Below are 13021 nucleotides of genomic sequence, written 5' to 3'. Positions count from 1 at the left end.
AGTCTGATCCAAGGCTCATTCAGTAAATTTACAAGGCTTTGGATCAGCTCCGAGGTGACAATTTACTCCCAAGTATACATTACTGTTTAGAACAAGGCTGCTTCCTTTCAATCTGTGTTCTTTGAGAATCTAAATTTGATGGAAAACTAAAATGCTGCAACTGCATCATGAATATAAACAGCACTGATGGTGTAAACACAAGATTGCAGCTTTACTTCTAAGCAAAGAATTTGAAGTTGAAAAAATAATCTTACTTAACCACTGCTGTAACAGGGACAAATCAAAGAGCTGAACAACAGCACCATTCCCAATTTGTTTGTACCAGTTTCAAAACATTTGTTGCTTTTCAGCTCTTCTTTGAAATGGTCTTAGATAAAACTGTCATCATCAGTGGAACTGTTTCTACATTTAATTCCTATGTAAAAGTGTGACTGAAAAACTTGAAGTCCTTCACTAGTTAACAGGAAGTAGAGCTTTCAATTTTTTTTAACTTAAAACTAAAAATATGGAAATGCAGTATCACATTGAAGATGATTTTATTTTGTATTCATAGAACAGAATCAAGGGATCTGACACATTCTACCTCAATCACTGCTAAGGCTGAGGCACAGGTTTACCAGACAGACTCTTTTCCCACTTCCACCCAGGAAGACTATTCTCAGTGTTCTGGTGAACTTGGGTATCTGCTTGAAGCTGTAAATCCAGTCAAACACACACATTTTTTTTCTTCTACCTGATGTAGGAAATCACATAATTACAGAAAAAAAGACTGAGAAAATGTACTCAGCTTCAAACAAACTTTTGATTTGTTTCCAGGCCATATATTTTGCTTTAAAGACCATTCCTAATCAGTTGTGCTTCCTGTCTTTTCATCTGGGTTAGCAAGAATCACTATTTCCCCTCTGCTTGGTCAAGATGTCCATTACCAGCTCTTGCACAGTTTGTTTACATTCAGCCCTCTGGATCTACACAGCACTTCCATGTTACAGAACACACAGCAAAGGTCAGGAAGCCCAAAGAGCAAAAAACTTGAACTCAAAAAAATCTTCAGCAACACAAAGATCTCAAGGGTGTGCTTGAGTCTGTCACGCCTTCAAAGGTACAGAAGTGGAAAGGAGTAGCAATATTGTAAAAATCAGGAGCACTGGGGAGGATGCCAAGGAGGCAAGAAAAGCAGCAAACTGTGTGAATGGCACTGAAAGGAAAAGGAATTAGGAGAAAATAGGGGGACAGACAACAGAGCATGAGATAGAGAAAAAAGAAAGTTGTCCTGGAATGAGGATGGAAGCAAGCTAAGTATTTTTAAATATTTTTTTTGGATGAGCAACTGTGTTTTTGGCAGAACAAACCAAAACACCACATACACTTCGACACAGTGTTAGATGGTTACTGAGAAAACTTATTTACACATCATTAATTGTAAAATAAAAAACAGTTTAAGTGCAGTGAGTAACTTTTATCAACAGTAATGCAATCTCTAATAAGAAAGAAATTTAAACACTGAAATCTTAAAATTATTTTTACCCTAAATGACAGAAGTTTCCTGATAGGATGCAATGAACCCAGTTCCCAGTTATCCCATGATACAGTTTGGCAAACGTAATGCTCAACTTCACACAGTCATATGCAATATCTACAAAAAAACAGAACTTAGGGGTTAAGTGATAAACACATCTATTGCAGCCTTTCAGACTGGCTTGAAAACAAACTGCTTTTTCTAGGGAGAATGGGAAAACAACAAACCAAACAAAAATTCAGTAAAACCTTAAGCATTACTAATTTCTGAAGAAGTGTAGTAAGTGTCCTCTAAGTACAGAATTATTTCAAAACCTTGGATCACTCTTAGTAAATGTCACTTAAGCACTGGCAGCTTGATTTTCAAAAGGAGGGAAACATATCTTCACCATCCATTGCCTTCCAATGCAGCAGAGCAGGGAACGAATGCTTTGACCTGAGACAAAACAGAGTTCTAATACACTTTATTATTTACCTGTGACTTTAAACTAGTTACTTAATTTCCAAACTTTAATCTCCTCAGCCATAAAAAGTGATTGAAAAATGAACTCTTGACATAAGGGAGCTGCTACAGAACTGCAATTTGGGCATTACCCAGTTTGGAGGAAAACTTTCTTTACTCAGCACACATAATAAGGTATAACAGTATTTGGTAACATCCTGCTTTTGTCTCTGCATATAAATGGTATTCAAATCCTCATTTCTCCTTCTCCTTTCTGTATGTGTGAAAATCTCTCAGCCTCCTTGCTCCTCTATGAAAAAAGTATCTACCTTGTGCTTTGCTCTCTCACAAACTGCTACAAATCCCCTTTTCACTATTTCCTCAATATACCAAAAAGACAGTATTTTAAACCAATCCTGTCACTGAAACCTTCTCATGACCAGCAGAAATACCTTCTCCAGGTTCTAAAATGTTCATTCCTCAAATGCCAACACCTCACACCCTGGTGAGGTGCACAAGCTGAGTTTATACCAGTTCTTACTCTCTGAACCATCCTTTGCAGTCTTTCACTCCTTTCCTCCCCAAGTGATTCTCAGTTCATGTCTTTTCTCCTCCCCCCATTACATTAATCTACAGTCACCCATCAAGGAGTATCAAACAACCTCAATCACCTCTTTCAAGCCCCATCCTTAACCTCCCAGTCTCTGGCCTGCCTCCTGCAACTTCAGACTAAGTGTATCTGTATCTGCTACCCTATGGATTCAGTAGCTCTTCTTGAAGACATGAAATATGAAAGAAAAAATAAATTTCACCTTCTGCTTTCAGCAAGCTCTTGTCAACACTAAACCTTCTCCTGATTTTCAGTCATCTCGTCTTTCACAATGGGGAACAGCCTTTTGCAAATTAACATCCATTATCAAAATCTGTATTTTAATTAACAGGACAGGATCATTTAGCATGGTCAGGAATTTGCACTCATAAAGACACAAACATTTTAGATACTGCTTTAAATATGCAACTTTTCATTTTAAAACTTTCTGTGAAAATAGTTTTATATTCAGTAAAGCACCATTCCCAAATAAGGTATTATACAAAAAGTACTAAAATACAGATATTTCTCTCATATAACTCTAAAGATAGTTGAAAAACGGCCATTTTTTACCACAGATGAACAGTGAACACTTTTCAAACAGAAGTGAACAGTGCTCAATGCTTCATAAAACTGATCTCTCAGTCTACGTTAAAGTAATACAACACTGTGATAATGAACTAAGGTTTGTGATTTTTGTTGCAGAAATTTACTACCTGGCAGAACAATGGCACTCTGAAAACCCAAATGTTTTAGGACTGCCTCATCCTCTAGAAAAATGAAAATCTTATTATGGCAGTGTACTGATAACTGGAGAAAATATTCCTGATGTATTACTGAGCTCACTGAGAATGAACATTTTATGTACAATAAAAAGCAAAGGACGCAAGTTTCAGTATAATCCCCTCAATACAACACTCTTGTGAAGATCAGCAACAGATTACCTGTGTCACTCATCAGGTATTTAAGTGCTTTTCCAAAGCTACAATTTGAGAGACACACGCTGACTTGTATTCTCAGGATCTGAAAAGTTCATTTACTACCCTGATAACAGAAGGTACCCGGTGTTTCCATGCCCAGCATTTATGGCCCACAGGAATTCCCCAGTTTTGACGCACCAGAAGTGAATGATGTTGACTGCAGTAAGCAAAGCATAAAACTATACAGGTGGTGCAGCTGCCAATCTTACAGTGTTCACGTGAAGAGGAGACTGCTGTTATCTACTAATAAAAGTGGAACAGCATTTATATTATTTATTCTCCAAGTGTCATTTAGTATTTGTAAATGAAATGCAGCTATTTCATGTATTAAACTTCTGACAGTGGTGTGAGATAGGAAAACAGTAAAATGAAAGCAACTTTTCAACATGACTAAAAAGAAACACGCAGAAATAAGGCATTCCAGCACATTTTAACTCTTGATATATGGTAAGAGGGAACTGAGAAAAAAAATCTTGGGTTGAATATTTCTTTCAATTAAAAAACTGAAATATAGTCTTTAACCCTATAAATTAAGATTTAATTAAAAGTCCTCAACGAAATCTCTGCAGCTCCAATTATGAATGAAGACTGAGAAGTTTTCACTTCCTTGCATGTGTTCTCAAGTTAGGTTCTCATTCACTGCATTTTCCACATGAATTTTGAGTTAGCATTTGTTTTGAAACTCTTCTGCATTGACCATTCTCAGTGCACAAGGCTGCTTAACCCAACCTGCACAATATCTTGGCTAAACAAAGAAATCAGAATGTCTCCCACACAGACAACCCAATACTGAGATTTGTCTTTCCAGACAAAGGCTGAGTAACAGAAATGTTTCCAAGGAGCATTTGAAAATACCATGCAATAATATTTTTCCCAGAAGTAACTCTCTCTATGAAACTAATTCAGTAGTTAATCATATGGACAACATCCAGCCAAACATACACTACACAAAAGCAATACTGCAGCATACAGACATCTGAATCTTTGTTTCACCATCATATTTCATGACCTATTGGAAATGACCATCAACTCACTCATTGAGGTGATCAGCCAGTAACTAAAATGCAACAGCTGAACACGATGTCAGAGCTGACACAACACTGGATCTGATCCGAATCATTAAAATATTTCCATTTTTCCCAAACATCTCAATTACGCCTCAGGAATATTACCTTTTCATGAATTTCTTGTGTAGACTGAGCATCACAAAATGCCACTGTGGCTACATCCTTCAGAATAGGCATTTCTACTGTACAATCCCTGCCATCCAGCAACGCTACCAAGGGGCGCGGGTGCATGGGCCCGTTCATGATCGGAGGTCGAATGCCTGCAAGGAAACAGAGAACACTCGTTATTCAAGCCATGCAAATGCAATTGAAAAATAGCTTATAGCTAGTCTGTTTATTCTGATGGCAGAAAAAGATTTCAAGGACTGAAGCTAATAAAACAAGAACAAGTTTACACTCAGCAGTCAACCAAACACGGAAGACGTAAGGAAAAAATTCCATGGAGGTTCAGGAGCAACGAAACATGGATAAAACCACTAAGGGAATAGTATATTTGTTTTTTAAAGATACATCCTTACTGCATTATTAAGAAGTCTCTGTGCTATCTTATCCATGTTTTGATTGGATTCCACACCTTTGTGAGCTCTAGACAGAGTGAGAAACATCTTGTCCAGGCTTGCAAAAGTGTAGCTTATGGAATATCATAAGCAAGTCAGTGAGGATTTGTGTGTTCAATTTACATATATAATGATGATTCTGCTGAGACTAAAACGTAACTGAAAAAAGCCTACAACAGCAAAATGTTGCATTTACTGAGGATCCAGTGTCCAAGTTTACAGGCTAATTACTGATCTATGTAGGTCTGCTTAGACTTAAAAATTTTACAAAACAGTCCTATATAGCTTAGTCAAACACATCATACTTAATCCACAATTGAAAACTCTTATAAAACATGAACAAAAGGTCTCTCCCTAAACCAACATCACACTTGAAACACTGTGGAGTGACAAAGAAATTCACATTAAGTATTTGGGGGCAGAAAAATCAGTCTGAACTGCAGACTTCATTTACATCCTCTTTACAGAGTCTTGAAATGAAAAGTAATCCTTAAGATAGTTAGAGAGCATCTTTTTAACAGTGTAGATGGGATAAACACACAACAGTACTCAGAGGAATAATATTAAACCGGGGATAATATTAAACCATTACATTTACACAAAAGTAGTTAAGCGTGGGTGGAAAAAAAAAAAAGGACTTCCTGAAGAGATAAGGAAAAGCAAGACCAAAAGTACATGTTTTTTTTTCCTCTTTTAAAATAAGTTTTAAATACTGCAAAGTGAAGCAGGCTAGATCTTTCTTATATGGAAATACCACCATATTTTTGTCGCAATGTGAATTTTAAAACATTGCATATTTCCTTGATAATCCAAGTTAGTCCAACATTAATGCAAACGATGGAAGTCCCCCAGTTAACTCCTACAAGCAGTCTCTGCATCTTAAGTCCCAGACTGGGTCAGAAAGCAAGCCCTGAAAGACTGGTATCTGCATTTTAAGTGGATGGAAAATTATTAGAATCCCAGCTGTACAAGGCATCTCATGAAGAAAAACAGCTGCTGGGAAGAGAGATTTTCACAAGTCAACAGAAGCAGCCTATTACTCCCCCACTGGGACCAGGCTCAGGTCTGGGCTGAAGGAGACTCCTGCCCTCACAGTCCAGCCTCAACCTATAAACTCCATGTCCAGCCCTAACCAAGTAGGGATGATAGTCCAGCCCTACTATAATCTGGTATTTAAGTTCCTCAGGCATAAAAACTTTGTAAAGAAGACAGAACAAGAGTTACTACATTTGGCTCTTTCCTGTTCTAGTCACAGTGTCTCCCAACATCTGCTGATGCTGATGGACTGACCCTGCAGTGCTCTCACCATAGCACAGAGGCACTGAGATGTGAAAAGTACTCACTAGCAAAGTTTTCCATGAGTACAACACCCATGAAAACTATGCTCTGCTGTAAAAACACCCACTCCTAACCTCTACTGTGATAGACATGCTTAGAAATGCTTCTGGTACACGTATTCTTTCAGTAACATCCAGCCACCAAAATTAGATGGGAGCCTTTTAAATATAATTTTTGAAAACTACACATCCTGTTAACTTACTATTGATACCTGTTTGAACCAGAAATGGCCACCTGAGCCCCATACAGTCATTTTTAGTATACAAACCACACATTAGTAATGCAGTACATGTCAGGAACATAACATGAATATACAACAAAGCTACGTAGTCACCCAGAGAACAATTACTATCCTTTAATGGGAACTTAATTATAAAAACCCACATTGAACTTACTTTAAAAAACCCCTAAGATAAAGCATGTTACAGATTTGCTCATGTTTCTTTCAAAGCAGTATATGTAATAGCATTACCTAAAATGCAATTAAGTGTTGAAACAAATGTAAAAATGACACTGCAAGTCCTATTCATTTTGCTTAAAGTAACTGTGCTCACTTTAGAGTTGAAATGTTATGGTCATTGTCTTGTCAGTGCAGCAAAGGCAGAACTTCAATGACAAGTTTGAATGCTAGCTAGAATAAAAAAAAACCCAGAACTTTTGATACTGAAGTCGTTGTAGATGAATGAGGAAAAAAAGGCACAGAGCTATAAAAACATGGCATAGAGCTACAACTAAAGCAGCTCTGTCAACAGCAGAGCACATTCAGTCCAAACAGAAAAAGGATGAGATTAAAAACTCTCACCTCTAAGAAACACTTTTCTAACTAGAGCTATCTCAGAAAACCATTAAATATAACAGTACAAAAACCAGCCCTTTCAGATAATGATTTCTCTAAAACACACAAAGGTGTGGTCTGGTTTTCCCCTCACACCAGCATATCTGAAGATTTCAACCAAGTTACCTGTGTAATACCAGTGCTAAGGGGAATGCCAGACCGAGCCCCAAAGCACAGAAACAGAAGTCAAAATACAACTAGAAGGACAAACTCTCCCCAAGAGAGACTTTTTTAAGAGTCCCTAGAATTCAAATACACCCAGTGACCTTGACCACAAAAACCCTACAAACCTTTGCTTGCCAAAATCCTTTCTGAACTTCAGCATAGACTTCCTGTTGCACAATCCTTCTGCCTAAATATCCTGTCCCTGAATCGCAGGCAATAACTCAACACTTAAGTAAACTCACAGGAACCTCATCACAGTGACAGCCACTATTTAAGGTTCACATTTGGAGAGACGCGGCTTCACTATGAATAAGAACCTTCGGAACAAACCCCTTCCTCTTCCACCACTTAGATATGTTCTGCCCATCTCTTATCTAGAAATGTCATCCTGCACCACGCCTTTGACTTTGCAGCAGACCCTCGGAGAGGCAGGAGGAAGCAATGTGTATTTAAGAGCAGTATTTTGCATGCCTGCATTTACAGTAAATCATGCAACTCTGTGCCAGAGAGAAATAACTGTAAAGCGGTCAAAAGTGACATTCAACACCACAAATGTGAAACTAATTTAAACAAATAATTTCACTTAGCTGGCTTATTTAAGTATATGGCATTGCATTTCACATTACACAGATAACAAAAATTATACCATCCACCCCCACATCCTATAATCTTTCATTATGGGAAAACAATCTCAGTTTATCCTAACTCAAGACTTTCAGGAACCCCTACCAACCTGACATTTCTTAATCTGAGCTTGGTTTCCAGGGTCATGAATTCGATTTCTCAATGCTTTACAATCTTCAGTATTCTGAGGCAAAATAGCAGCCTGTCATTCCATCCTCATTTCCATGTCTTTAATTTTTCTTGCAGCCTCCTGTAATCTTGAACCAAAGCTTTTAAACTTCTTATCCACTGCAACCTCTGTAGCCTGGATGGCGTTCAAATTTTTACTAAAAATTAAACACAAACAATACATTAAAACAACATTAAGGGTCTGACTCGTGCTCACAGAAGGCAGGAAACTCGAAGTTTAAAGCTTCTCACTGCATCTGTACCCTTCCCCCTTTGGCTGCTGGCTTTCCACCACACCTGCTGTGCTGCCACAGGCCATTAACATACCAGGGAAAGCAGCAGAGTGTTAAGGCACACGGGGCACCTTGCTCAGGACAGCAGGTGTATTGTACATACACGCACCTGGAACAGTCGGCACCGCTCGCGCGGCCAAGGCTTTGCCTGGGTGAGCAGGGATCCAGGGACAGTGTGTGATCTCCAACATCCCCCCTCCCCGTGCTGGAGGGCCAAGTGCTCCAGTGAATACCAGAGATGGAGTGAGAAGCCTTAACTCTGATCTTGCTGGTTTTGCTGGGTCTAAGTCAGGCCCTTAAGGTTATCTAAATGTATTTATGCAAAAAATCCGAAGTTTTCCCGACAGTTCTAATCCAGCTATTACTTTGGGGTTTTTGCCCACTCCTCCCCACCAATATGGAAATAATCTGGTGGTGAAGCTCTTGCCCCAGTAACAGCTACTGTGCCAGTGAGTGCTGGAATTTTTCTAAATTAATACCGGGTATGAGGTGCACAGACAGACAGAGCAGCTCTCCGTACGCAGCAGTTATTCACCATGTGAATAACTAACAGCAGAGTACCCTTGCACAGCTGCAGTCTGGACCAGCTCTCTTGGAAAGAAAAACCTATCAAAACCTCAGTCTAGTCCAGCTTTTACGAAAAAAAAAAGAAATAGAAAAAATCAGTTTTCAGCTGCAGAACCCGAGAGGAGGCCAGCCCCATGTGCAAGCACTTAAGTGCCTGTGGGTCCCACAAACAGAGGATTAATCAACGCACTGTCCAGGTTTGCAGCCAAAACAAGAGGAAGGGTCGTGAGCTATCCTACATCTCCTCTGGCACCATGAGGACTTAAAAATGATCAGACCAACCTCGGAACAACATGTAGGTTTTTAAGCTAGAGAGAAAAGGAGCTACCTAAGCAGGGTAGTGTCCTCACCGCTCCCAAATCCAACCTGTACCTCCCATTGCTCCTGAAGCAAAGGTGCATTATTTGTGCTACACTCCAAGGGGGATGAGTTGAAGCCAATGCCATTAGGCATGCTCATGACTGGAGGGTAAGAAAGCTCTCTGGGCTGTAACATACTCTAGGCTGTTAAAATGTATTTTAAACCTTTTGTAAAACAATCTTTCATGTTCCGAACTGACAGTTACTGAAGTGATCAATGCACAAATAACTGAGGCTGCCACCACTTACTGACATCAGAAAACATACCAAAATGCAACAAGAAAAGCTATTAGGATTAATGATGATTAACAATGTCATTTTCACATTTTTCTGCTGCTGATTAATGGAACATCATTAGGATCAGAGATGTCTCATATAAGGCATACACATTAACTTAACTAAAGGACATTGTCAGGTTTGTAGGCCCAAAATTTGACCTACCTTTCATTTTCTTAAATCTGTTTGCAAAGTCCATGTAATTCTTTAAATGTGTTTTTCTTTTTTCAAAACAAATGCTTCAATTCTTTTTTCTGAAAAATACATCAATGCCAAAAAGCACAACACTTATCAGTAACCCTATAATGACAAACCAACAGGCACACGAAATGGAGGAGAGCAGCCTGGCAAAGGAGAGTTGTCACGTCTCTGGGGATTCTTACAAGTGCAAAGATTTAATAAGCAGGAAAAATCCCCTGACAACGTCCTTTTCAAAGAATTTGTGTTACAAAACTTTCTTTATACACTGTAAAACGTCAAAGTGATTTACGTTTTTAACAAAATGCAAACTACTGAAAAATCTAATCAATATTTACAAAAACAAGAGCCAAAAAATGACAGGTTGGATGTTCAACTGATTTACAGTCTTGCACATGTAACATGAGACTAATCCCCTGTGGCATTTACCTTTACTTTATATTCTTACCTAGGCATAAATACAGTGAGAGCTGTCATTTATTTACCATAAACCCTCAAAAAAATTTGCATGTTTTCCAAAACTAAATGTTAATATTAATTCAAGTAAAGAACAAGTTGTCAAAACAAACATAAAATATCCTCCTCATAACACGAACACAGAAGCTGTTATGAATTAGGTTTGCCAATATGCACTATTAAAATTCCTAGAAACATCATACTTCAAAAACATATTTTCAGGTTCCTGACCTATGATGCATTTTTACTCTTTGGACTTTGTTTTGAGAGATCACTGTTTTGTGCATCATGAACTCAAGTGACATTAAGATTCAAGGTAGAGCAAAACTCTAAGAGCAAACAATTAGAAATAAATTTTAAAATACAACACAGGTACAAGGATCAGTAAAATGAATGCAAGGAAAAAAAGAGCACTTACCAGCCTTCAGTATTTTGATATTCAGCATATTTAGATGCTGAATATGCAACACAAAAATCTCCTGATTCCACCAGAATCTGAGCCAACATTTTTTGCTGCTGCCTTCAAGACAAGCAGGATGCAAATTCCCATGATTTGGGATATGGGACTGGAGGGGAGCACAGGGGAGAATATTCTTAAATAAAGAACACCAACAAGGGGCATGCACAGAAAAGTGACAGCCACCCTCAGAAGACTGAATTACTCAGCAGATTAAATTTAATTTCCTTCTTTTCTCAACTCATTTAATGCTTCTAACTACATTTCCTAAGATTTTTAGGAACCGGCTGCAAGGCTTATTAAAATTTATAGGAACAATCCCAAACTGATTTTCAAAGGAGCAAGATCTGGACTTCACAGTATAAATGCAAGAGAAAACTGAGTATAAACTTCACTTGAAGCACGTGGTCAGTCCCTGTGGAAGTCCCCAGAGCTCAGAGGTTAAGGCTGAGCACACTGAAACTTTACTGGAAGAGCAGAGCACACGAACGCTGTTGGCGCCTATGCTTTTTATTTACCCAAACTCAGTAAAAACAAGTCATCTTCCTTCTTTTCTTTTTAATTTGCAAGAGACCAAGAAAAATACAAGTGGTTTCCTGTGCTGTGTTGACCCACTGATGTGCAGAGCAGTCACACCCGGTTGTATCCTCCTGGTAACTGTGCAGGTTGAAAGGTACCCAGAGCTCCACAGGACACTCACAGCTCATTCCCTCACACAAATGTAAAACCAACACCACTGTGTAATTACCACCCCAGCCCACAGACTTTAATGGTACTTGGATTTCTGCACACATCTCACCATTATTTCACCACCTGTGAGAAATGAAGCTGGGTACCCAAGCAATCACTACAGCAGAAAACACAAAGGCCTCAACACAGTGTTTGGAAACAATGCTCTTACTTGATTTTCCCTTTTGGTACCATCAAAACAGAATGACCCAATGATTTCTATTTAGAAAAATTCCACACTTCCCTGCTGTTACTGGAACCCGAATCACGGTTCCTCATTACTTAGCCACACTCACACAGCAGGCAAACTTGCCATTCTTAGACATTATTCTGACAACCACGAGGATATGGGTTTCTGTTTTATTTTTTAAATAGCGTTCCCTAACCAGTCTTTTTTAAACATCTAGTAATTTTGCTGTTATTTGTCCAGCATCTGTCAGTGTCCACACAAAATCCTAAGTGCCTGCCAGGGTACAATAAAACAAAAGGTCCCACAAGGCACATCTTGAAAGCCTGTGATCAGAAATAAAGGTCCGATAAGGGGAAAAAAAATCATCTGGTAATATTTTCTATTACTACACGTACTTCAAACTTCCACAAGAAAACTGCAAGTATTTCACATCTGTCAAAAAATTACTCAAATTACATATTTGGAGCATGCTGTAATGATATGCCTAATCTTAACTAATACTTTTCAAAATAAGACTGAAAACAATATGAATCACACCTATTTAATGTCAAATAAACAAGCAGTAACGGCATCATGAGCTGTGGTAAAATGTGTTAATTTTCTATCACCATTTACAAAGCAAAACAAATTAAGATATTCAGTAACAACTATATCAAGTACCAAAACCAGAAAGTCTAAGTATCTGCAATAAAACATACACAAAAACCAATGCTGCAGAAGTGCTGCTTTCAAGTATCACATACGTGAAAGCAAATTCCAGAGAAAAGCAAAACATTTTTAAGGCCTGAGCTTTCCCTGGATATGCAGCATCTTAGTGCCTGTCCACAGTGAATATTTCACCACTTCAAATATTTTTACCTTTATTAAGTAATAAGGGTGGAGGGGAAGACAAATAAATGAGCAATGGTGGAGCTGCCCTAGCTGAGTTCACTCCCATCAATCCCAGCTTCAGAGAAATTCTGGCTAAGGCTGCCAGCTTCTGTTACTTATTCCATGAGTTTTATGGTGACTGTGGAATGCCCCTGCCCACACACGCTGTGGCAAAAGCCACAAAATATTTGGTAACTTACAGGAATCGCTGCAGGGAAGCTGGGGACAGTCCCTACAAATAAAGAATCAAGGAACTTGAGAATTATGACCCTCAGCAACCACGTTTGCCATGACTATGGACATCAATTTCCCAGTTATTGATGGGGAAGCTTCTCCAAAATAAAGA

General features: G+C 38.6%; 1 protein-coding gene across 5 annotated transcripts in view; it reads right to left on the bottom strand.

The window, feature by feature from the left end:
• CTBP1 (C-terminal binding protein 1) overlaps positions 1-13021 on the bottom strand; it is a 150682-nt gene that overhangs the window by 32599 nt on the left and 105062 nt on the right. For 3 of the 5 annotated variants that reach the window (XM_064653461.1, XM_064653457.1, XM_064653456.1), the window contains one exon: positions 4699-4853. In XM_064653461.1, the coding sequence (XP_064509531.1) occupies positions 4699-4853 (155 nt within the window). Of the gene's footprint in view, positions 1-4698; positions 4854-8221; positions 8439-9940; positions 10021-13021 lie in introns of those variants that run through there. The other 2 variants (XM_064653458.1, XM_064653460.1) reach the window with 2 other exon arrangements.

Source organism: Pseudopipra pipra, chromosome 4, assembly GCF_036250125.1.
Source record: "Pseudopipra pipra isolate bDixPip1 chromosome 4, bDixPip1.hap1, whole genome shotgun sequence".
Lineage (NCBI taxonomy): Eukaryota > Metazoa > Chordata > Aves > Passeriformes > Pipridae > Pseudopipra > Pseudopipra pipra.
Note: the sequence above shows the minus strand (reverse complement) of the source record. Positions and strands in the feature narration are given on the sequence as shown.